Here is a 27,095-nt window from a genome sequence, read left to right as displayed (position 1 = left end):
GTACTGTTTCCTTTGTGGTTTTACTTTTACCAGTAATCAATGATACAATGTAAAACAATAGTTTTTCAGTTCATATTGTAATATCAACTATTTTTTTAGTGCTGCCACAACAGATGAAGAACGCCAACAAATGCAAGAGGTTGGTCAGTTTCATCTAGGAGACATGGTGAATGTATTTAGACATGGATCTCTTGTTATGCAGCACGTAGGGGAAACAACCACACCAACCCAAGGCTGTGTTTTGTTTGGAACTGTAAGTGGGGCAATTGGTATGTATTTTCAGTCAATTAATTCATTCTTTTAAGCCAAAATAGTTACTAGTTGATTGTACAAGTGATTTAGAAAATCTAATGTAAATTAAACAGAGAAATATGCCCACCCCCGCTCTCTCTCTCTCTCTCTCTCTCTCTCTCTCTCTCTCTCTCTCTCTCATACACGCATGCACGCACGCACGCCCGCCCGCGTGCGCGCGCTCACACACACACACACACACACACACACACACACACACACATTTTGTTAGTCTTTTGTAAGTGGCCAATAGCAGATGACCCGTATATCGAAGCACAATTGTAAGTTGTAGAATATCTACAGATTGTAAATGTTCCATTCCTTTCAAGTACAAGGTGATGGGGTCTGGGTTTGGAACTATTACCAAGTACAAAGACACTGTACTTTCATTTGGAAAGATTGGGGTTCAAATCACTGTCAGTCCATTTGAGGTTTGTGTATTTTCATTAAATCGATGGAAGCAAATTTCAAGGTAGGTCGTGTGAAGGTGGCACATCAGTTTCCATTTGCAATCTGAATTCATGTCATCAGTGGGACAGTAAACCCTAATCTGTACTCCTTTCTTCCATCGTTACCTGGTGACTGATTATGGCTATACTGTTTATTAATGCTGACGGTCAGGGAGTATGGAGGTCAGGTGTCAGGGAGTATGGAGGTCAGGTATCAGCTTGAATTTGTATTGCACTCCTAAGTTACTGTAAGACAATGTGGTACTATAAAATTTTATGACTGGCTGGCAGGATATCAGCCATGTTGTGAGCAGTAAAATTGACATAGATTCTTTCTCAGTGTCTCCTGCAAGCAGAGACCTCAATGAGGCCAAAAGGAATGTTCCTTGTAGCAAAATACTATTATCTCTCAGCCTGACTACAATCCAATTCTAGCCCTATAAGATTAGTATTAGTAAAATGTTCGTCCCTGATACGGCAATAAATGTAAAGCTCCCTTTTTTATGTATGAGAGTTTTACATACAGAATGTGTTTGTTACAAAATAAAGCTGACCCTGTGCCTAATACGAATACATACCTTTTATACTTTTCGAATCTTAAAGTCTCTCTCAGTTAAAAGATTAAAAATATCACTTTGAAGTAGTAATTGCACAAATCAATATTACTTTGATTTATTATCCCTTTGGCAAGTAACATGCTCCCTAACAATGTGTAGATGCATCCAGTCTTGTATTAACAGTCAAGTTCATTTCACATTCATACCAAAGTAACCATTTGTATGTTGTGTTTCCACATTAATTTAACAGGTAATTACTGATCACAGTAGCCTTTTTCAATTATGCAGTAATAGCAGTATGTTCCATCATAGAAAGTATTGATTAAGAACACAAAGCTATCTCATCTACAGCTTTTATAAATATTTCCACTTGCCTATCCACAAATAAATGAGATCACTGAAAGACTATTACCCTGGGAACTGACATAAAACATTAAACTTGAAAACATTCAACTTTTAACGTTGCTTTCTAGGAAATTTTTCTGACCATTTATGCATGATGCAGCTATGCACAACCGCTCCTTAGATAATCCCAATGACGACACTCAGCACACTAATACAGCACATGATCAGTAATGCTTGGGCATTGTTGATGTTGAAAGCAAGACAGTGCCCCATCAAAGGAAAGGTGCACTCAGTTTTGAACATTCCAGAAGCCACTGTTGCTATTCACCATAAAGATGACTTTTTCAGTTGCATACAGGAATGATGTATAAACTTTACACACTGATCTTTTGGCCAAAACCTTCTTCAGAAAAGAAACGAAAACACACATACACACTCACATAAGCACACACATCTCACTTGTACATGACCACTATCTCCAGCTGCTCTGGCCAGAGCTTAAGTACAGCCAGTATTAAAGAGTTGACACAAAAAGAACTGTTGGCTAATATTGCCAATCCGAAAGTGCTGCAGAGTATATATAAGTCAGATTTGCCACAATAGCTCACATCAGAAAGGAAAACGAAAATAAACAGCATGGTTTACTGGGATTGTCAAGAAAGAGCACTAAGAATTTGGGAGGAAACCCATCATTGTAGACCGCTTTCCAAAACTGATAATTCGACAAACAATGAAGGACTTTTACACGAATCAAAAAATAATGCCAATATTATGCAAATTACTTATAGCCGTAAAAAAAATCAATTTTCCTTGGCAGAAAGATGTTTTTCACAAGGCACTGCATGACATAGAATTTATCTAGAAGAGATCTGTAAGTGAGAGAGAGATTCTGGCAGAGAAAACTGATGTAGTTAACAGGCAATTCAAATACTTAATACAAGTAAGGAAATAAAGAGAACAAGGTGAAAAGTTCTTTCATATCAGTGAAACTTGGACAGGCATCAAAAAGAAAATGTTGTCAGGATTCAGTTGTTGACAGCATGATGGCTAATTAGTGGATGCAACAGTATTATTGTGGTGAATATTGTATCTAATATTTGGTTTATTTATTAGTCTACATCAATATTATCGTCTTCAAACTATTCCCCATTATGTATTGTAAATTAACCCAGCACTTTTTCCAATTCCTGAAATTCTCATGGAACTCTGTCTTTGGGCCAACTTTTAGCCCTCTCAGCAATGTGTTTTTAATGTCATCTGTACTTTTAAAGGACTACCCTTTAAGTTTTTTTTACACACACACACAAAGGCACGTGGAGTGAATATGGAGGCTAGGGAATCGTTCAGTGTTGTTTTCAGCCAAAAATTTATGAAGATGCAATGAAGTGTGAGCAGAAGCATTTTTGTGGTGCAAAAACCATGAATTCCTCCGCCCCAAATCCTTGAGTAACATGAATTGTTAGTTAGTTAGTTAGTTTCATGGCTGATTTTCTATGACAGATCATAGTGATGTGGAATAAGTCATTTTACAGTCACTTCCCATATTAATTTGTAAATATGTCTACAATCTGAATATTTTAAGATTTTTTTTTTCTTTTAACCATACAGATGTGCATAAGTAATTCGTACCCAGCACATTTTATGCATCACAGTGATAGTACTATTCTACAGAACAAGAGTTGTCAAGGAGAAAATTTTTCAGTTTGTTCTCAAATTTTACTTTGCTGTGTCTCAGATATTTTATATCACTGGGTCAGTTATCAAAAAGTTTTTTTGCAGAGTTGTGCACCCCTTATGTGATAAAGACAACCTTAATGTGGAGTAATGAATGTCATTTTTTCTTGTGGAACTGTAATTAAGTACATCTTTGTTCCTTTTGAACTGCAGTGGATTATTTACAGAAAACTTCATGAGGAAATAAATATATTGTGAAACAGTATTCGAAAAGCTCAAATCCTTAACCAGACATTAACAAGATTATTGTGGATGAACACCACACATTATTCTTACAGCACATTTTTGGGCAATGAAGACTTTCTTTCTTATCGATGAGTTACCCCAGAACGTTATTCCATATGACATTATTGAATGAAAATATGCAAAATATAGCATCTTACTGATTTCTCTCTCCCCAAGATTTGCAAAGAGTCAAAGTGCAAATGTTGCTAAACTAACAATATTATGAAAAGGATAGTTGCTACTCACCATATAGCAGAAATGCTGAGTCGCAAATAGTCACAACAAAAATAATATCAGAAAGTGAGCTTTCAGCCAACAAGGCCTTCATCAAAAATAGACACCACAAACAAAGACACACACACACACACACACACACACACACACACACACACACACACACACAAAACCACAGTCTCTGGCTGCTGATGCCTGACTGCGAACAGCGGCGCATGATGGGAGAGGCAGCCGGGTGGTGGGAGTGAGGAGAAGACTGGGCAGGAAGGTGGAGGGATAGCAGGGCAGGGTTGGGGAACAGTAAAGTGCTGCTTTTGGCAGTATGAAGAGACAAGTTGGAGAGAGAGTAGGGCAGTGAAGTGCAGTTGGGAGATTAGAGGGGGGTGGGGTTGTGGAAAAAGAGAGAAGTAAAGAGACTGTGGATAGTTTGCTGGAATAGAGGGCTGTATGGGACAGGTCTTGCATCTAGGTTTAGATGGTTACGTCAGTATCTCTGTCCATATCAAAACTGCCAACCACTAGCAATACTTCCACTTTGACAGCTGCCCCCCACTCCATACCAAGAAGTCACTTTCATATAACCTAGGTACTTCTGCCCACCACATCTGTATTGACAAGAAGTCCCTCTTGAAATATACTACAGGTCTCACTGCGGCCTTCACAGAACGAAATTATCCTCCGAACCTTGTGGAAAAACAAATCTCCCTGCCTTATCTTTCCAGTCTCCCACCACCTCCCAAAGTCCCACCGTCCGGCCACAGAGGAGCATTCCCCTCATGACTCAGCACCACCCAGGACTGGAGCAATTGAATTACATTCCCCATCAGAGTTTCAACTACCTCTCATCATGCTCTGAAATGAGGAATGGACTACCAACTATCCTTCCCACCCCTCCCACAGTGATATTCCACAACCACTGAAACTACATGATATCCTCATCTATCCCTGCACAGCCCCTGCTCCAATCCACTTGTCTCGTTGCTCATATCCCTGTAATAGACCTAGATGCAAGACCTGACCCATAATCCTCCCACCACTACCTATTCCAGTTCGGTCACAAGCATCACCTATCCCACCAAGGGCAGGGCTACCTGTGAAACCAGTCATGTTATCTACAAACTAAGCTGCAACCACTTGCTGCATTCTATGTGGGCATGACTGGGCATGAAAACCAACACGCTATCTGTTTACATGAATGGCCACTAACAAACTGTGGCCAGGAAATAGCTGGACCACCCCCTAGCTAAGCACACTGCCCAACAAGATGTTTTTCATGTCAGTGACTGCTTCACAGCCTGTGCCATCTATATCCTTCCCACGACACCATCTTTTCACAACTGCTCAGGTGGGAACTCTCCCTGCAATACATCCTATGTTCCCATAATCTTCCTGGCCTCAATCTTTGTTAGTCATTATCCATACCCATCTAGCCCCTTCCCTGCTCCCATTCCAGCACTATACTGCCCTCTATTCCACCAACACACCCTCATTCTTTTTACTTATCTCCTTTTCCGCTACCCCCACCCCCTCCTACTAGCTCTCCGTCTAACCTCCCAACTGCACCTAGCTGCCCTACTCTCTCTCCACCTCGTCCCTGTATGCTCCCACGAACAGCACTGTACCGTCCCCCACCCCTTCCCTCTTATTCTTTCACCTTCCTGACACAGTTTTCACCTTAACCCCCACCACCCAATTTCCTATCCCATCATGCGCTACTGCTCGCAGTCTGGCCTTAGCAGCCAGAGATTGTGGTCATGTATGTGTGACATTGGTTTGCTTGAGTGTGTGTATATGAATGTTGTCTTTTTTCAACGAAGTCATTGTTGGCCGCAAACTCACTTTCTATCAGGTTTTTTGTTGTGCCTATCTGCGACTCAGCATTTCTGCTATATAATGAGTAGCAACTATCCTTTTCACAATATTGTTACAGTCCATCTTGGATTTTTCATTGTTTGATTTTGCCTGATGGTTTTTCTCCCATCCTGTAACCCAATGCTATTTTCTTTTGATACTATTTTCTAAAGCGTTACTATAGTCAGTGTCCGTCCTTCTCTGTCTTATTTTCTGTGTTTTTCTTGTCGCCTTACAAACCATGATCATTGGAGTGGCATCTCATATGCCACATTACTCCTACCGATATCATTAATCTTATATCTTCAAATTGATCACTCTTCTTGCGTCACTGTCACTTATATTTGCATGTTATTTCCGATACCTTTCCTGTGCCACATGAACTTTTATCTCATCCTACCAATCCCTCCCCACCGCGCACGCCTTCTCCTCCCTATTCCAGTTCGCACCCACTAACTTCACCTAATCTAGTCACATCTGCCATCCCCCTTCTTCACACTTAGCCACCCACAGACCTGCAACCCACACTACAATATTTTTATTTATTTTTTATTTACTTTTTCTTTGATCTCATTGTGTCTTCGGGCCAATTTAAGTTGGTTTTCACCTTTTACTATTGGCCATCTCCATCAGATTTTGTCTTGCTTCCCCTTACTTCAATCCATGTGTGTGGTTGTATTTTTGCTAATCTTTTTCTGACTTAATTCTACATTATTTTTTCCAATTTTTATGCATGGATCCTTGCTGCTTCCATCTGCATCAGTATGGAAAAGTTTCCTTGTTCCTAACCAGAACCCAGTCCCTCATACTGTTCCTGCGTTGTTGCTTTTCTCATGGAGTCCCCCCTAATTGCCTTACCATCAAACTACCCATCTCTGGCTGCCACCCTTCCTTCCACAGTGACCTCCATCTTTTCAGATTCCGCCAATCCTTAACCCTCACCAACATAGTCCCAAATAACCATATCAGTCAGGCCCAAACCTCCTTGCAATACCTTCTCTCCATCCACAAAATTCTCCTGTTATGCAATACCAGATTTCTGGATCCCATATTACACATTGACACTCTTTCCCTCCAGGAACTAGATCAACATGCACAATGCCACCTCAAATAACTCTGCTCTCGGTTCACTTCCTACTCCCACCTTGGACTACTACTATCCACCACCTCTACATCAAAGTCTGTACCACCCCCACATCCCTCATAGCTGACAAACCATGTCTCGCAGATCTACTACATTTACCCCACTCTCAAAAACTCCCTCCCACCACTGTATAGAATCCAGAACCTAACCAGACCTGAAACAGTCATGATTCTTTCCTCGAAGAACCTTAGTCATGCAGAAGTACTAGTCCTTTCCAAAGGCCTCACCTTTTGCCCCACTCTCAAATTCAGTCATGTGTGTCCCAACCAAAGACCAATGTTGAAATTGCCTGACTCAGTTCACTTCTCCATCCAACCATGGTTCACCCCCATTGCCCCCAAATCACCCCCTATTAACTTTCCAGAATTTCTTAACCTCAAACCTTGCCTCACCATCATTCCCCAAATCCCTGCACATGCAACATCCACCTCCTAAAAACTGATCCCAATCCCGTATAATCCTACCTGCTGACAAAGGCTCTACCACAGTAGTTTTGAACCACAAGGATTACCTGGCAGAAGGATTCCACTGGCCGTCAGATCCATCCACCGACAAACCCAGCCACATTGACCCATTCCAGAAATCCAGCAGGATCTCCAGTCTCTCCTCAAATTGTTAGGCCCATCCCAGAACTTCTCCCTGGAGTTCATTTCTCTCCTCATCCCTACCACTCACCAGACTTCTGCCTTCTACATGCTTCCTGAAGTCCACAAATCCAACCAACCAGGATGACCCTTTTGGCCGGTTGCTGTGCCCCCGCTGAAAGAATCTCTGCTCCCATAGACCACCACCTCCAACCTATTACGCGCAGCCTACCCTCCTGTATAAATGATAACAACCATTTCCTCCAATGACTCCACAGTTCATGTTTCTTTACCACATGGTGCCCTGCTCGTTGCTGTTGATGCAACCTCCCTTTACACAACATCCAGAATGCCCATGGCCTAACTGCAGTTGAACACTACCTTTCCCAATGCCCGACGAACTGAAAGCCAACAACCTCCTTCCAGGTCGCCATGACCAACTGTATCCTCACCCTCAATAGGGTATTTGACTGTTTTCTGGAAATTGTCTTAATGATTAATTGTGTCATTTTATGCTCCTAACATGCTTTGTTTCCTCTTGAATTTCAGTATTCTTCTATAAAACAGGAAATGAAATTCAAATAATTTGAAAACCCACTTAAATGCTTCATTTGAGTCATGTGATGCCTGTGACATCATGGCTAGCTCACAACTCCTACTCTCATAATGCAAATTCGCAATGATGGCTTGTTTTTCAATTTACATTTTGGGAAATGAGTTACAAAGTTGTGTAGTACCATACTGTTCAATTACATCTATAAAAACTCCTGAAAATTTGTTTTTGATTGTTCCAGAGAATGAGAAGTTGCATAAAAAGTGGTTGCCACCATGTTGTCGCACAAGTTGACTAACTTAATTAATAATGTGTTGCACTGTGAAGATAACATTAATTTACTTCCAAGATATACTCTCCACTGCCACGACGACGGATAGCATCATTCGACAAAATTAAACTCCTAGTGAAAACTGTCATTTTACCCAACTTCACATCAATTATTCAGTATCTCAGTTGTTAGAGTGAATGACTGTCGAATTTTGCAAGATAATGGCCACATATCACTGGTCCGAATTTACTCCGAAAAGAACATTTTAACTTATTTGTAAAACGATTCAAAAGTCCTCTCATATTGTGACATTTGCGTGCTTTCTTTCCTCGTTGATTGCCCTGGGTGTGTACGTACAGCGTTGCTATACTGGCTGAAAAATGGGGGTGGAAGTTCAACACTGAATACTTTAAATGCTGTAGCTGACAGTTGTACATTTGCGTTTCACAGTTCTTTACTTTCACTGTTCACAAGCCTCCAATATACACATCTAATATGGCCAGCTAAGCATTGTTTAACTTTCAATAAGCCTCATTAATGGTTGCAGGCAAACATCCACATACTGTTACAATAGTTTACTGTTGAACATCTACGAGCAGTAAAAAACTAACCACACATTTCAGTCTTTCAAATAAATTGAACAGTCACTGTCATTGCTTTAACACACAGCCTATTGGCGGAACACTTATTTCACTGTTAAGTTGATGCATTGTTGTTGACCTAACGAGTACGGGTTCTGCATCTGAAGCTCGACTGTGGGCTGACTGTCTCATGACCAAAAATGGGCCTTTATATATCCTCACAATAATAAGCACTGAAGTTACACATTGTTTGGTGTTTACTCTACAGAAATTACAATTAAAACTTAACTCATCAAATTAACTGAATACACAAAAAATTCCATATTTTTAACAGTTTCTTCTACTACAAGAGGTAGGCCGAATTATTTCATTAAATGTTGAAATTAACAGATATCATTAAGCAACAATACTTTTGGCAAAACTTTTAATTACTTTGGAATTAATTAAGGGCTGGCTTTGCTAACGTGTTTTCGCATAGAGCCAAATAGATCCTTTAACAATAGTGTTAGTTGTTCCTCCAAATGTTCATAATTAGTACAGAATTTATATTTGTTTATAAGTCAACAATAGAATTTAAGTTACGAAACAATTACTGATACCACCCTATAACAAAAGATACCTACTACGTATAGTCAAAATAAATTGCAAAATCAAGTACGTACATAAAACTAAGCACAGAATTAGATCTGGTGTTATATTCTTTGAAACTGAGAGCCAGCCTTTCTCTTTTATGGAAATGTAGATTATACTCACGTATTCTAATGGTAATTAGTTGAAATGAAAAAATAATTTTGAGGCGGCAGATGGCAAAACGAGGGGAAATAAAAATATCCCAGCTTGCTTCGTCACATGACCCCCTCATTGGATTGACCAGATAGATATTGCAAATAGCTAACTGGGCAATTCTGTGACCAGAAAGTGGGTTTAACATTCTACACACAAAAGAATATTACATAAGAAATCTCCCTATCAGAAACTACAGTACATATGTTTTTTTTTTTTTTTTTTTCAAATTTATATTTAAATGAACTGGCCATTTGAGAATTCCCACACAAAATATTTACATGAAGTGTATTATATAATTGCACAAAATATCCACAGGTTATACTTTTAATAAAAATTTGGCATCTTCATCATCAGTGATGTCCTTTTTGGGTAAGCGAGGATTGCCTTTTATGGCACATATCACTTTGTACAATTTCTGTCTTGTTAAAAAGTAAATCCTCATGGATTGCAAAAAGTTAAATTACACTGTGCATTGCAATTCACTTTTCAGACAGAAAATTTCACTTGCTCAGTGTTTAGTATTTTTCACAAGCACTTTCAGACTTTTAATGAGCTTTTACACAGTTCCTCACCAAGTTGTCCACACCTTCAACAGATCCAAGTGGCAGTTAGTAAGCAAATGCACTGCTATCAGTTCCCTTGGAGGTGGTTCTCCTCTGCAAAAGTACATGAAAAAATTAGACAAAATACCCTACTTAAGTTTACTTACTTTTACTTCTAACTTAAATCTAAAAAAAAAAAAAAAAAAAAGTTTCACACTAGAAATGATAGTCGTTACTTCACAAATATATACATCACATTGTCTTCATAACATCACAGTAATTAGCACTAAAATTGACTGTAGCACGAAAGGTATGGATTAGTAAAAATTTAAAATAGAGTGCACAGTAAACTGCAAAACTTTACTGTGAGTCATAACTCTGTCTGAAACTGGTTAAACTTGAAAGATTTGGGTCTCTCTCCCATTTGCAAAATAGCAAAAACTCCATGTGTGCAGTAGCATAGATTTACTAATCATTACATTATGAAAAAAGAATAGTCACCATCACGTAACTTAATTACTACTTAAATCAAAATTAAGGGGATGGAAGTTGTACCAAATCATTGCCCCACTTCTCTACTCAACTCTGAGCACTACTCTTATTCAACCAGAAAATTAAATCCTCACAAAATCACAAAATGCTACCAAATAGTTTACCTGTCAGAAATACTCACATCAGTCTAGCACCACAGTTATCAGTTAATCAGCAAAATTACTGCTCTTCATTTCGGTATTACTACTTTGAGCTCATAATTCCTCAGAACACAAACAGAAGTTTTCAGATAACCTATAGATCCAGTGATGCAGCATTATATCACTTGTACCTCACTAAAATGTTGCTCTTTCCATTGCGCTCTCATTCCATATGCTCCTCGTCTATCCCTACGCAATCCCTACTCTCAATCCCTTGTCTCACAGCTCATATGCCTGTATAGACCTAGATGCAAGACGTCTCCCAAAAACCTTCCGCCAATACCTGCTCCAGTCTGGTCACAAGCATCACCTGTCCCATAAAAGGCAGGACTATTTGTGAAACCAGTCATATGATCTACAAACTAAGCTGCAACCACTGTGTTGTATTCTATGGGGGCATGACATCCAACAAGCTGCATGTGCGCACGAATGGCCACTAACAAACTGTGACCAAGAAACAGCTGGGTCACCCTCTCGCTGAGCACACTGCCCCATAAGATATTGTCCGTTCTTCCCATGACACCATCTTTTCTTAAATGTTTAGGTGGGAACTCTCCCTGCAATATAACCTATGTTTGTGTAACCCTCCTGGCCTCAGCATTCGTTAGTCATTGTCCATGCCCATCTAGCCCCGTCCCTGTTCCCATTCCAGTACTACACAGCCCCCTATTCCACCAATGCACCCTCAGTCTTTTTACTTCTCTCCTTTCCTGTTAACCCCCTGCCCTCCACCTAACCTCCCGATCACATCTACCTGCCCTACTGTCTCCACCTCTTCCCTGTATGCACCCACAAGCAGCACTTTACCTTCCTCCTCCCATACCCTGCTATCCGTCTCCCTCCCCATCCCAGCCACCTCCTTACGCCCATTACCTGGTTGCCTCTCCCATCATGCACTGTTGCTCAGTCTGGTCACAGCAGCCAGAGACTGTAATCATATTTGTGTGACTTGGGTTTGCTTGTGTGTGTGTGTGTGTGTGTGTGTGTGTAAACTGTCTATTTTCAATGAAGGCTTTGTTGGCTGAAAGCTCACTTCTGACAGTCTTTTTGTTGTGCATATCTGCGACAGCATCTCCGCTGTATGGTGAGTAACAACTATCCTTTTCATAATATTAAACAATGGAAAATCCAGGATGGAATGTAACATTATTATTTGAAGGAAAGTTGCTACTCACCATACAGTGGAGATGCTGAGTTGCAGCTAGGCTCAACAAAAAGACTCTCACCGTTATAGCTTTCAGCCGTTAAGGCCTTCGTCAACAATAGACACACACACACACACACACACACACACACACACACACACACAACTATAGCCTCAGGCAACTGAAACCACACTCAGTTTCAGTTGCCTGAGACTGCAGTTGTGTGTGTGTGTGTGTGTGTGTGTGTGTGTGTGTGTGTGTGTGTGTGTCTGTTGTTGGCGAAGGCCTTAAAAATGGCCGAAAGCTATAATTGTGAGAGTCTTTTTGTTGTGCCTATCTGCGATTCAGCATCTCCGCTCTGTGGTGAGTAGGGACTTTCCTTCTCATAATATTGCTACATTCCATCCTGGATTTTCCATTCTTTGTGGCTAAATTAAGTTGTTTTAGGAGTTCCAAAATGTGCTTTTTTCCAGTTTAATTTTTCATCAATATTGACACCTAATAATTTTCAAGTTTCCACCCTATTTATTATTTCCCCACATTGTGTTATACTTCTCATTGGTGTAGTACCACTAGATGTGCATAACTGAGTATGTTGTGTTCTTTTAAAACTGAGAGTTAGACCATTCACAGAAAACCTGTCAATGATACTTTTAAAAACATTGTTTACCACTTCTACTGTTTCTGTTTTTATGCTTGGATTGATTGTGTTATCTGCAAAAAGAACTAATTCTGCCTGTTTTATATGAGACACAAGATCATTTAAATATAGAAGGAAGAATAGTGGACCTGAGATTGAGCCTTCGAAAACCCCCATACATGATTTCTCTCCAGCCCGAATAATAGTCCCAGACTATATTGGTTGAAGCATTAAGCACATCTTTCTGCATTTATTTGGTTAGATACAACATTATTCATTGACTGGTTACACCATCACTCCCATAAAACTTCAATTTATCCAGGAGAATACTGTGGCGGACACAGTCAAATGCTTTAGATAGGTTGCAAAAAATAGCAGCGGGCACTATTTTATTATTTGATACTTGTAACATTTGGTGAGCAAACATGTAAATGGCATTCTCAGTAGAGCAATTCTTCCAAAGTCCAAAGTGTAATTTGCTGGGGATATTATTTTTGCGCAGGTGAGACACTCTTCTAGGACACATCACCTCCTCAAAAATTTTGGAAAATTATGTCAGCAGTGAAACAGCTCGGTAGTTATTGACATTGCTCCTATCATCTTTCTTAAATAGTAGTCTGACAATGGCATATCTCAGTCTCTCTGCAAAAATGCTTTAAGATTGTGATGCATCACATATTTCAGATAAGATCAGGCATATTACAAGGAGACAAAGCTTTAGTACTCTATTGGAAACACTATGAAAACCAGATGAGTTTTTAGAGAATATATAATTTTCTTATTTTCAGAAGGAGAAATTGGTGATACATTCGTATGATTGAATTTTATGATAGTTGCTTTCTCAGCAAACTGCTGTGATTTTTTTCTCTTGAGCTGTATGTCTCTAAACTTTCTACGATTTTTAAGAAATGATTATTAGATATATTTGCTCCCTGTGACTTGTCATTTCTAGCTCTTCCATTCAGTTCAATAGTAATATTATCCTGTTGTGTGGCTGATTGTCCTGTCGCTTGTTTCACTCACTTTCATATAGACTTAAGTCTGTTGTCCGATGACTGATTTCTGATATTATGTGAATGTTCCATGATTTTTTAATAATTTTCAGCAGTTTTGTAGTGTGCAAATACTGCAGGATCTCTACCTCTTTCCAACAGATAAGTTTCCCTTTCCCTTTTCCAAGATACTTAAATGCCTGTAGTGATCCATGGTTTTTTACGTGGCTGTTAATGTCCTTTCTAATTAGTTTGTGCAGGAAGCTACTTTCATATAATAATATGAATTTATCATGGAATAAATTAATTTTATGTTACAATTTGGTTCATTATAAATTTAATCCCAGGTTATATGATATAAACTATTCTTAAAACCTTTGTTCTGGAGTCATTAATTATTTTGATTTGCACTGAGGAGTATCTATACTGTACGCCACACAGTTATTTTCTTGCTTTGAGCTTCACCAAATAAAACATTACCAATTATGGCCTTAGTATCTTTGTCCACACATGTTGAAAAGTTAATTACTGAGATCAGGTTGCAGGTTCCATATAAGGCTCCAGATCATTTTTCCTATCCGAATTCTTTAGAAAATCTACACTGAAGTCACCACAAACTATTAACTGCTTGCTACTGTCTGACAAATATCACAGTAAGGACCAGTTTGCTTTTGTTCTACAATATTATTTTTATTGCTAACCGGTTTTCGGCTTACAAGGCCATCTTCAGACATTTACTGAGACATTTACTCAGTAAAAATATACAAAGACAGTAACTTGTTCTCGAAAGAACAGTTATTGTTGATGACCGTGCAGCTTTTCCCTGAAATAAATGATGACTAACTGACAACCTCAGCTGCTGATAGGTGTTGTTGTTATACCTCGATGTGGACAGCTGAAAATGTGTGCCCCGACCGGGACTCGAACCCGGGATCTCCTGCTTACATGGCAGACGCTCTATCCATCTGAGCCACCGAGGACACAGATGAATAGCGCGACTGCAGGGACTTATCCCTTGCACGCTTCCCGTGAGACTCACATTCCCAACTGTCCACAATTCTACATATGTATTGTACCTTATAGACATTTGCCCACCCACTCATTACTCGCGCACGCGCTGGCGATTCCCGTAAGAGTTAGGGCAACCTGTGCGCATTCGCACAGACAAAGGTCAATGGCTGGGTAGCCTTTAGCTATATATACAAAGACAGTAACTTGTTCTCGAAAGAACAGTTATTGTTGATGACCGTGCAGCTTTTCCCTGAAATAAATGATGACTAACTGACAACCTCAGCTGCTGATAGGTGTTGTTGTTATACCTCGATGTGGACAGCTGAAAATGTGTGCCCCGACCGGGACTCGAACCCGGGATCTCCTGCTTACATGGCAGACGCTCTATCCATCTGAGCCACCGAGGACACAGATGAATAGCGCGACTGCAGGGACTTATCCCTTGCACGCTTCCCGTGAGACTCACATTCCCAACTGTCCACAATTCTACATATGTATTGTACCTTATAGACATTTGCCCACCCACTCATTACTCGCGCACGCGCTGGCGATTCCCGTAAGAGTTAGGGCAACCTGTGCGCATTCGCACAGACAAAGGTCAATGGCTGGGTAGCCTTTAGCTATATATACAAAGACAGTAACTTGTTCTCGAAAGAACAGTTATTGTTGATGACCGTGCAGCTTTTCCCTGAAATAAATGATGACTAACTGACAACCTCAGCTGCTGATAGGTGTTGTTGTTATACCTCGATGTGGACAGCTGAAAATGTGTGCCCCGACCGGGACTCGAACCCGGGATCTCCTGCTTACATGGCAGACGCTCTATCCATCTGAGCCACCGAGGACACAGATGAATAGCGCGACTGCAGGGACTTATCCCTTGCACGCTTCCCGTGAGACTCACATTCCCAACTGTCCACAATTCTACATATGTATTGTACCTTATAGACATTTGCCCACCCACTCATTACTCGCGCACGCGCTGGCGATTCCCGTAAGAGTTAGGGCAACCTGTGCGCATTCGCACAGACAAAGGTCAATGGCTGGGTAGCCTTTAGCTATATATACAAAGACAGTAACTTGTTCTCGAAAGAACAGTTATTGTTGATGACCGTGCAGCTTTTCCCTGAAATAAATGATGACTAACTGACAACCTCAGCTGCTGATAGGTGTTGTTGTTATACCTCGATGTGGACAGCTGAAAATGTGTGCCCCGACCGGGACTCGAACCCGGGATCTCCTGCTTACATGGCAGACGCTCTATCCATCTGAGCCACCGAGGACACAGATGAATAGCGCGACTGCAGGGACTTATCCCTTGCACGCTTCCCGTGAGACTCACATTCCCAACTGTCCACAATTCTACATATGTATTGTACCTTATAGACATTTGCCCACCCACTCATTACTCGCGCACGCGCTGGCGATTCCCGTAAGAGTTAGGGCAACCTGTGCGCATTCGCACAGACAAAGGTCAATGGCTGGGTAGCCTTTAGCTATATATACAAAGACAGTAACTTGTTCTCGAAAGAACAGTTATTGTTGATGACCGTGCAGCTTTTCCCTGAAATAAATGATGACTAACTGACAACCTCAGCTGCTGATAGGTGTTGTTGTTATACCTCGATGTGGACAGCTGAAAATGTGTGCCCCGACCGGGACTCGAACCCGGGATCTCCTGCTTACATGGCAGACGCTCTATCCATCTGAGCCACCGAGGACACAGATGAATAGCGCGACTGCAGGGACTTATCCCTTGCACGCTTCCCGTGAGACTCACATTCCCAACTGTCCACAATTCTACATATGTAATGTACCTTATAGACATTTGCCCACCCACTCATTACTCGCGCACGCGCTGGCGATTCCCGTAAGAGTTAGGGCAACCTGTGCGCATTTGCACAGACAAAGGTCAATGGCTGGGTAGCCTTTAGCTATATATACAAAGACAGTAACTTGTTCTCGAAAGAACAGTTATTGTTGATGACCGTGCAGCTTTTCCCTGAAATAAATGATGACTAACTGACAACCTCAGCTGCTGATAGGTGTTGTTGTTATACCTCGATGTGGACAGCTGAAAATGTGTGCCCCGACCGGGACTCGAACCCGGGATCTCCTGCTTACATGGCAGACGCTCTATCCATCTGAGCCACCGAGGACACAGATGAATAGCGCGACTGCAGGGACTTATCCCTTGCACGCTTCCCGTGAGACTCACATTCCCAACTGTCCACAATTCTACATATGTATTGTACCTTATAGACATTTGCCCACCCACTCATTACTCGCGCACGCGCTGGCGATTCCCGTAAGAGTTAGGGCAACCTGTGCGCATTCGCACAGACAAAGGTCAATGGCTGGGTAGCCTTTAGCTATATATACAAAGACAGTAACTTGTTCTCGAAAGAACAGTTATTGTTGATGACCGTGCAGCTTTTCCCTGAAATAAATGATGACTAACTGACAACCTCAGCTGCCATGTAAGCAGGAGATCCCGGGTTCGAGTCCCGGTCGGGGCACACATTTTCAGCTGTCCACATCGAAGTATAACAACAACACCTATCAGCAGCTGAGGTTGTCAGTTAGTCATCATTTATTTCAGGGAAAAGCTGCACGGTCATCAACAATAACTGTTCTTTCGAGAACAAGTTACTGTCTTTGTATATATAGCTAAAGGCTACCCAGCCATTGACCTTTGTCTGTGCGAATGCGCACAGGTTGCCCTAACTCTTACGGGAATCGCCAGCGCGTGCGCGAGTAATGAGTGGGTGGGCAAATGTCTATAAGGTACAATACATATGTAGAATTGTGGACAGTTGGGAATGTGAGTCTCACGGGAAGCGTGCAAGGGATAAGTCCCTGCAGTCGCGCTATTCATCTGTGTCCTCGGTGGCTCAGATGGATAGAGCGTCTGCCATGTAAGCAGGAGATCCCGGGTTCGAGTCCCGGTCGGGGCACACATTTTCAGCTGTCCACATCGAGGTATAACAACAACACCTATCAGCAGCTGAGGTTGTCAGTTAGTCATCATTTATTTCAGGGAAAAGCTGCACGGTCATCAACAATAACTGTTCTTTCGAGAACAAGTTACTGTCTTTGTATATATAGCTAAAGGCTACCCAGCCATTGACCTTTGTCTGTGCGAATGCGCACAGGTTGCCCTAACTCTTACGGGAATCGCCAGCGCGTGCGCGAGTAATGAGTGGGTGGGCAAATGTCTATAAGGTACAATACATATGTAGAATTGTGGACAGTTGGGAATGTGAGTCTCACGGGAAGCGTGCAAGGGATAAGTCCCTGCAGTCGCGCTATTCATCTGTGTCCTCGGTGGCTCAGATGGATAGAGCGTCTGCCATGTAAGCAGGAGATCCCGGGTTCGAGTCCCGGTCGGGGCACACATTTTCAGCTGTCCACATCGAGGTATAACAACAACACCTATCAGCAGCTGAGGTTGTCAGTTAGTCATCATTTATTTCAGGGAAAAGCTGCACGGTCATCAACAATAACTGTTCTTTCGAGAACAAGTTACTGTCTTTGTATATATAGCTAAAGGCTACCCAGCCATTGACCTTTGTCTGTGCGAATGCGCACAGGTTGCCCTAACTCTTACGGGAATCGCCAGCGCGTGCGCGAGTAATGAGTGGGTGGGCAAATGTCTATAAGGTACAATACATATGTAGAATTGTGGACAGTTGGGAATGTGAGTCTCACGGGAAGCGTGCAAGGGATAAGTCCCTGCAGTCGCGCTATTCATCTGTGTCCTCGGTGGCTCAGATGGTTAGAGCGTCTGCCATGTAAGCAGGAGATCCCGGGTTCGAGTCCCGGTCGGGGCACACATTTTCAGCTGTCCACATCGAGGTATAACAACAACACCTATCAGCAGCTGAGGTTGTCAGTTAGTCATCATTTATTTCAGGGAAAAGCTGCACGGTCATCAACAATAACTGTTCTTTCGAGAACAAGTTACTGTCTTTGTATATATAGCTAAAGGCTACCCAGCCATTGACCTTTGTCTGTGCGAATGCGCACAGGTTGCCCTAACTCTTACGGGAATCGCCAGCGCGTGCGCGAGTAATGAGTGGGTGGGCAAATGTCTATAAGGTACAATACATATGTAGAATTGTGGACAGTTGGGAATGTGAGTCTCACGGGAAGCGTGCAAGGGATAAGTCCCTGCAGTCGCGCTATTCATCTGTGTCCTCGGTGGCTCAGATGGATAGAGCGTCTGCCATGTAAGCAGGAGATCCCGGGTTCGAGTCCCGGTCGGGGCACACATTTTCAGCTGTCCACATCGAGGTATAACAACAACACCTATCAGCAGCTGAGGTTGTCAGTTAGTCATCATTTATTTCAGGGAAAAGCTGCACGGTCATCAACAATAACTGTTCTTTCGAGAACAAGTTACTGTCTTTGTATATATAGCTAAAGGCTACCCAGCCATTGACCTTTGTCTGTGCAAATGCGCACAGGTTGCCCTAACTCTTACGGGAATCGCCAGCGCGTGCGCGAGTAATGAGTGGGTGGGCAAATGTCTATAAGGTACATTACATATGTAGAATTGTGGACAGTTGGGAATGTGAGTCTCACGGGAAGCGTGCAAGGGATAAGTCCCTGCAGTCGCGCTATTCATCTGTGTCCTCGGTGGCTCAGATGGATAGAGCGTCTGCCATGTAAGCAGGAGATCCCGGGTTCGAGTCCCGGTCGGGGCACACATTTTCAGCTGTCCACATCGAGGTATAACAACAACACCTATCAGCAGCTGAGGTTGTCAGTTAGTCATCATTTACTCAGTAAATGTCTGAAGATGGCCTTGTAAGCCGAAAACCGGTTAGCAATAAAAATAATATTGTAGAACAAAAGCAAACTGGTGCTTTTCATTTATTATTATGATGATGTTCTACCAAGAACCGACGGAAGATTCTGTTAATATGATCACAGTATGGAATTCAGATTCCTTATCCATTCAACAAAACATCATCGATATGGGCTTTCAGAGCCGAAGGTCCACTCTTGTATTCTTGATGACTGCATGACACAAAGCTTTATGCCTTGCCTGGGCCACCAACATTGGATTGTTGATGACTGGAAACATGTTGTCTGGTTGAATGAGTCTCGTTTCAAGTTGTATCAAGTGTATGGACGTGTACAGGCATGGAATCCATTGACCCTGTTCAAGCTGGTGGATGCTCTGTAATGGTGTGGGGGATTTGCAGTTGGAGTGATATAGGACCTGTGATACATCCAGATACGACTCTTGATGATGACACATACATGAGCATCCTGTCTGATCACCTGCATCCATTCGTGTCCATTGTGCATTCCAACAGGATTGGGCAATTCCAGCAGGACCACACATGTCTAGAATTGCTACAGAGTGCCTTCAGGAACACTCTTCTGAGTTTAAACACGTCTGATGGCCACCAAACTCCCCAGACACAAGCATTATTGAAAATATATGGGATGCCTTGCAGCGTCTGTTCAGAAAAGATCTCCATCTCCTCATGCACTTACAGATTTATGGACAGCCATCTTGCTTTGTGTGATAGTGCGCAGATTTCATTTCAGTCACCAGTAGCCTACTCAACTGTGTGTCCACTCGGCTCACAGCAGTGTTCACCCAGGGCTGGTCAAGGCACTGTAGGGGCTACATAAAATTCACATTTGTGTGTGTAGTTGCTACTCCTATTTTATTTCATATAGGCACCCCCTTATGCTGTAATTACTGTCCTTAGCCAGGCTGTTCCCCACACCACCTACTACAATAATCTGGATAATGGAACATAGTAGAATTAAATCAAGTTATGCTGAGGGTTTTAAAGTAGGAAATGAGACACTTAAAGTAGTAGGTGAGTTTTGCTATTTGGGCGGCAATAAATGATGATGACCAAAGTAGAGAGAATATAAAATGCTGGCTGTCAATCACAAGAAAAGCATTTCTGAAGAAGAGAAATTTGTTAATATCGAACATAAATTTAAGTGTTAGGAAGTATTTTCCTGAAGATATTTGTATTGAGTGTAGGCATGCATACAAATGAAACATAAATGATAAACGGTTAGGTAGGAAGAGAATAGAAGTTGATGGAATGTGGTGCTACAGAAGAAAGCTGAAGATTAGGTGGGTAGATCATGTGACTAATGAGGAGGTACTGAATAGAATTGACGAGACAAGAAATTTGTGGCACTATTTGACTAACAGAAGGGATCACTTAATAGGACACATTCTGAGGCATCAAGATATCATCAGGACCAGGAAATGAGTACAGTGAGCAGATTCAGTAATTATTCAGAGATGGAGAGCTTTGCATAGGATAGAGTAGCATGAAGAGCTGCATCAAACCAGTCTTCAGACTGAAGACAACAACAACATCTCTGAAGGCAGATAGTCACCCATGTTTCTCAGAGTTTCACCTAACATGAATAAAAAGATTGAAAAATAAAATTTTTCATGCATACTCGGCCACTTGAATGGCTGTTTCCAGTGTATGATGCACACCTGACTTATTCAGGGCAGCTTTACAAGTCTCTTTCTCAGAAGTGCAAGTCAAAGAATCTGCAGGCAGCTTTATCACAAAGTTGACAAAAATCTGTAGCTTAGACCCTTATATTGGCTCTTGACTGGTGGATCCTGATCAGTCCCTGGAACAGTGTTGCAGATTGACGGCTGTGCTGAGACCCCACAAGTAAAGGTAGCTGTCTTCATCAATTCCATTCATCTGTGGAAACAGCTCAGATCCCAGGTGACAGATATTTTTATAGCTTTTTGGCTGATGATCTGCTGCTGACTGCAAGCCCTGCTCATAATTTTTTCTTGGAATTGTCTCTTTCACCTGACAGACAGTCCTTTCAGATTAAGTAACAAGTTCACATTTAGCTTGTTCATCTCATAAATACTATTTTCCTAAGATGAAACTCACACTGAATATTCAGGCTACCCACAGCTAACAGCCCCTTCTCTCTTTTTTAGCGAAATAGCTCCAGATCTGGGAGTGACCCACTAGCCCACAGTGGGTGGACATAGTGCTGTATTGGAATTCTTTGTGGACTGCATCACTAATAGAGGAACCTGGAAAGCTTCATGACAAATTTGCAGCAACAGGAGGCTGTCTTGACAAATTCCACCAACAGTGCAAGTCTTAGTGGTCATATCAGTCAATTTGCCACCATAACTTCCAGCTGTTTTCAGACAGCAGTCAGCTCATCCCACAATGCATACAATCTGTGTTTATTGTGACAGTTACACATGAACTTACTTCTTACGAAGTCAAAAAGGAGCTGCTTATTTCGAAGTAGAAGTATGTGCATTGCACTTCGTTTAGTTTTTCACGTACTTTATACTGCAATTGCTACAAGTGTTATGTACCTTGTGCTGATGCCTCGAGAGCTTTTGTACTACTGTGCATGTGTTAATTTTTTTTATTCCAGTGCATAGTCTGTTTTTTGTTATTGTATTTAGAATACTATTGTAATGTTTTATTTTTGATATTTTAGGTTTGGTTACTCAGATCCCAAATGATTTCTACGAATTCCTGCATGAACTTGAGGACAAATTAACACATGTCATTAAGTCTGTTGGCAAAATCGACCATGGATTCTGGAGGAGTTTCAATACTGATACTAAAACAGAACCCTGTGAGGGATTCATAGATGGAGACCTTGTGGAGAGTTTCCTTGATCTGTCACATGAAAACATGAAGGAAGTTGCAGCTGGTTTACAGGTATAGGAAATATGACATAATCATGATACATTTAGAGTTGACCTTTTTTTGTTATTGATGCAGCCTTCCTGAGAAGCAGAAATGTGTAGTGGCACAGTCTTCTTCTTCTTTCGTCTCTTTTTAAAGGAAGAATAATTGTAAATACTAAACAAGAAACATAAATGTTTAAATAATTTAAGTCTGCAGGCTTTCATCACCATTGTCACTGAAGTTTAAGTCTTCTGGTTGATTAGACCATGTCATATCTCTTCAAAAAATCAGCATTTCAAAACCTCTGGTGTGATCTTCTTCAAAATATTGTGGTATCCACTGTAGATTCAGCACTGTCAGATGCTTGTGTCGCCTCCTCTTATAAAGGGAAGTTTCCCTCGCACTTGTGCTGGAGAAGTGAGATTATTGGGTAAAAAACCTTGGGTTACTATTGGTGAGCCATCATCATTGAATAGTAAAAGGTTTTCCTGCAAAAATGCCGAAAAAGGGGATTATTGGCTAAAACTCCTTTGGCTGCCATTAGTGGGTCAATGTCATTGGTTAGACTCATGATGTTCCGCTACTGCCAATTTCATACTTTGTTTCAGCTGCATGTGATGTTTGTTTTCCCTAATATGTTCTTTAACAATATTTCCTGTTCACCTGTATACTCTTTGTCACAGCCAAATGTCATTTCTTAAATGCAAACAGTATGGAGGTAATCAGTGCATCCATTTTCAGTTGTAAAAAGTCTTGAACTTTATTTTGAGTGAAGGAAGTGGTCTGCATACCAGTTTTCCTTAGAATTCTGTTTATGCGATCCATGAATTCAGAAATAAAAGGTAACTTAACAGAGAGAGAAGGCGGTTGCTCATCCTTCCTATTAGCATAATTAATATTTCGCTTAAAAACTCTGTCTATGAACAGCCATTGGCCTGACTCAGGAAACAAACATTTTTACAACAAAAGCCCAAGAAACAATTGAAATTTCTCAGAATGCTCGTATCTTCAATAGAGAGCATGCCTATAGGCTTCCAGGGTCATGGTCCCCCACCATCAAGGAAATAAATAAGCATCCGCGGCGTTTGAGCAATATAAACAGCACACTGAAAGCCACCTCTGTGGACAATAAAATGTTCGATAAACATTTCCTCTCTCATGCTCTGCCCGTTTCACTTCTAGCCAATACTGTGGGCTCATCAGTAGCAGCAGGAGGAATTTTAAGCAATATCTCTTCTCCAGCACAAGTGCAGGAAAAATCCCTTTCTAACCAATGAGATTGGCCCACCAATGGTAGTCAAAGGAGCTTTAGCCAATAAGTCCTTTCTTCAGCATTTGCACGGGAAAACATGTCTTACTATCCACTGACGATGGCCAACCAGTGGTAGCCAACGGTTTTTTACCCAGTAATCCCACTTCTCCAGCACCAGCATAGGAAAACTCCCATTTATGAGAGATGGTGACACTGGTCTCTGATGGTACTCAATTTACAGTGGAATTCACAAGATCCTTAAGAAGCGTCCAACAGAGCGGTCGAAACATCAGTTGTTTGTAGTAATATGACGTGGCCTAACAACCCAGATTATCTTAACTTCATTTTAAATAATGAATCAGAACTGTTGTCTGTCTATATTGTCATATGATTAAATATGCATTATATAAGCACTATATTTGTGTAGCAGGTTTTCTATTTTTAGTTAATCTGTTTTGTGCTTCTTGCCTCAACAGATTGACACTGGAAGTGGAATGAAACAGGAAGCAACAGTGGATGACCTTGTGAAAATAGTTGAAGATCTTACTAGAATTCACTGATTCATTTTGGAGTGATTCTAATTATTAAGCTATTGATTCACTGGAAGCTGTAAGTGCTCAAGTGACTTCCAGTGAGAAATATGCTTCAGACATAGGTCAGAATTAGTTGGACAAAGACTGCTTACCGTTTTTCCTGGTTTCATTACTGAGCAGAAAGAGAGAATGTGAATATTAGATGACCATGACCTTTGCCTCTGTACAGAAAACTATCCTACAGTATTTTTTTTTCTTTTTCTGTGCATGATTTGTAAAAAATGAAAGCTGCATGTTGGCAAAGGACTTGAGTGCAGCACACAGTGGTACACTTCATCTGGAGAAGAAGAGGAAATAACTGAAGACTTTCTTTATTTTTCATCGTCATCAATCATTCTGTATACATAGTAATATATGTGTTATTTTTAAATTGAAGTGTACTAAATAAAATCCGTAATCTTATTTCATACAGTTTAATTACAAATCTATATCCAGATACTCATTTGTTTAGTATGATGATACACAAGTTTGTTCAGTCCTGGGTTTTACAGTGAGTCATGGAAATTACATGATTGTATGTTCTTGCTAGTCTTAGTGGCATGACAGAATACACAGGTTCTTTTAAATTTAATAGTTGTTTATCAATATGGAATTGTCACACCCATGTGGCAATCCAAGCTGAAGATTATTAAAATCATTTTTTGTATAAAAGTTTAGTAGGCAAACTGTGAATTGTCATTTTTTGTGTTAACACAGTATTTCTTAACTTTGCCTGTATTTCTGCATCATGTTATGTAGGAATTTTAGTGTGCTTCTAAGATAAAAGGAACAAGAACACATGAAAAATCATTTATCATGAGGGAAAATTAACCATGTACTTGTCAAATGTCACATAGAATTGCTGTGAATTTCTTTAGTGGGGATATGCTACAGAAAATGATGAGAAAGGATCAGAAAAACCGCTAGAGTTCATTTATAAACTGAAGGTAAACATGAGGGAAGCACAGAGGATAAATGCACAAGATGTGCTAGAATCACACAGTGTCTCGTTTTTAATTTAATGAAGTTTCTGCAGCAAGTTGAAGAGGCACCAGAAACAGAAATTGGGGGAACGAGAATAATAACAATATATGTGTGGAATAGCATAAAATTAAGGAAGAAAGTGTCTTAATATAAGTTATACTCTTTTATGCCGTAGAGATGTAGTACGCATCTCATTTACTGAACGCAATTCTAAAGAACAGTTTTAGACCAAGTGACACTCCAGTGCACAAAACCAAATCTAGGCATATGTCAAGACATACTTTGAGTCCATAAGACTATGAAGTGTTTTGTAATTTAATGTGAGAGAGTAGTGTGTTTACATTATGAACACCATTACTCTGAAATTCTGAACTTCTGCTACTTAATTCAGCATTCAGACAAACTGTGTAGTTCTTCTTTGATATGAACTTCCTCGCCATTGCAACTTCTCCTGTGCTGAAAGTTGTAAACTTTTTCAAATTTTAACTTTCTAGTAAAGAATAGCTAAACCCCATCTTCCCTCCATGACATCACTTGCTTTTCCACAGTGTGCACTGTTTGATAGTGCATCTCGCATCTCTGTGCCAGGATGTGCCCATATGGCATAACTGCCCCATCTGCTGGTACCGCAAACTCGTAGCAAAACTGCCATTGTTGTTCCACCTTGAAGGCGCTCAGCATCCATCAGGGCCAGTGTATGTGCACAAATGACATAACTTTGGAACTGTTTACAATTCTAACTAATAACAAATTCTTTCACTGAGGTGATCATCATTCGTCAGCCACATAGACATTGGGTAACACATCAATTTACCAAAAGTGATATGGTTACACACTGTTACTAATGTTGTTATAAGTTATCATATGAGCAATACTATTAAGATTTCTCTGTCAAAATGATGAACAGGAAGCTGTAAGAAGAGTTCTCTCCCTTCTCACTAGCTCCCTTCATACATGTATAACTGCAATTCCTAGTGACCTCACTCTCTCTCTCTCTCTCTCTCTCTCTCTCTCTCTCTCTCTCTCTCTACCCTTTCCACTGCATAGCTTGAAAATATGCACTGCATGCCTGTAAAGAACCTGGACTACAGGGCATATATTTCTTCTTTTCTGACTTTCAAAGTTTTCTTGTATGTTCATTTCTCATCGAGGTCACAAGTGATTCCTCTTACTCTTCAATTTGTACCTTCTCTTGACTTGATTTGTATCTTCTCTTGATCTGACGTAAAGAAAACACCAATGTGTGTTTGAACAATTTTAATACACCAAAGATAAGACAATGTTTTTTTTTAAAAAAAATGTTTATCTGCCTGATGTAGGAACTTGCAGAATTGAACTGTCCTATATGTCCACATGTCTAGGCTGTTACAAAATCAAATAAACTAAGTCACAATCTCTTTTTTTCATCCATATTATTATACTTTGCCTGCAACTTCAGCACCCTCTGTGGAATCTCATATCCTGGTCCCTCTTGCTCTTAGACACTGCAGATATGCAAGGTTTTGTGAAAGTATCCAATGTACGAGAAAGAATGTGAAAAAAATTACATTTATTAATATAAAAAGTTTCTTTATGATGAAGTTTATTTTGGGAGGGAATTATGACAAATTTATGTACTTTCAGACTTTGCCACTAAATGGGCACCTGCTGTAAGAAATTTAGCATTTTTTGTTCCCTTACATATTTCAGCTCTTCAGAGAAGTCAACACCTTGTTGATAGTAAGCGCTACTGAATGTTTAAACTTAAACAACCCTTTAACCTTATGAATCGGGCAGGCCAATATGTATGAATTGATTGTCTGCGTGATCTATGAATAGTGTCTTTGACTACTAATCAGATAAAATGATTTGGGTTCAATCACAGCTGCTGATTAGATTTTAAATAAGAATCATCTGTAATGGTGGTAAAAAACTCCTGTTAGAGGACTCACCCTCTTTCCATGAATGGTGTTGTCAAAGATGGCGGAGGAGCAGA

At 40.7% G+C, this 27,095-nt stretch overlaps 2 protein-coding genes and 1 non-coding gene across 4 annotated transcripts in view; 2 read left to right on the top strand and 1 right to left on the bottom strand.

Moving 5' to 3' along the window:
- Nucleotides 1-24,559, top strand: part of LOC126193654 (DNA damage-binding protein 1) — a 187,094-nt gene extending 162,535 nt beyond the window's left edge. The window contains exons 19-21 of the mRNA XM_049932704.1: nucleotides 100-269; nucleotides 22,116-22,342; nucleotides 24,041-24,559. Of these exons, the coding sequence (XP_049788661.1) occupies nucleotides 100-269; nucleotides 22,116-22,342; nucleotides 24,041-24,124 (481 nt within the window). The 3' untranslated portion in view covers nucleotides 24,125-24,559. The remainder of the gene's footprint in view (nucleotides 1-99; nucleotides 270-22,115; nucleotides 22,343-24,040) is intronic.
- LOC126193670 (ADP-ribosylation factor-like protein 16) overlaps nucleotides 9,898-27,095 on the bottom strand; it is a 39,567-nt gene continuing 22,369 nt past the window's right edge. Inside the window, exon 4 of one of the 2 annotated variants that reach the window (XR_007538483.1) lies at nucleotides 9,898-10,261. The gene's annotated coding sequence lies outside the window, so the exon portion shown is untranslated. The remainder of the gene's footprint in view (nucleotides 10,262-27,095) is intronic. The other variant, XR_007538484.1, reaches the window with a different exon arrangement.
- Trnat-ugu (transfer RNA threonine (anticodon UGU)) lies at nucleotides 18,387-18,460 on the top strand. The gene has a single exon. It is a non-coding gene; the product is annotated as a tRNA-Thr (tRNA).

The sequence above is a fragment of the Schistocerca nitens genome, chromosome 1 (genome assembly GCF_023898315.1).
Source record: "Schistocerca nitens isolate TAMUIC-IGC-003100 chromosome 1, iqSchNite1.1, whole genome shotgun sequence".
NCBI lineage: Eukaryota > Metazoa > Arthropoda > Insecta > Orthoptera > Acrididae > Schistocerca > Schistocerca nitens.
This window is presented reverse-complemented; position numbering and strand designations above follow the sequence as displayed.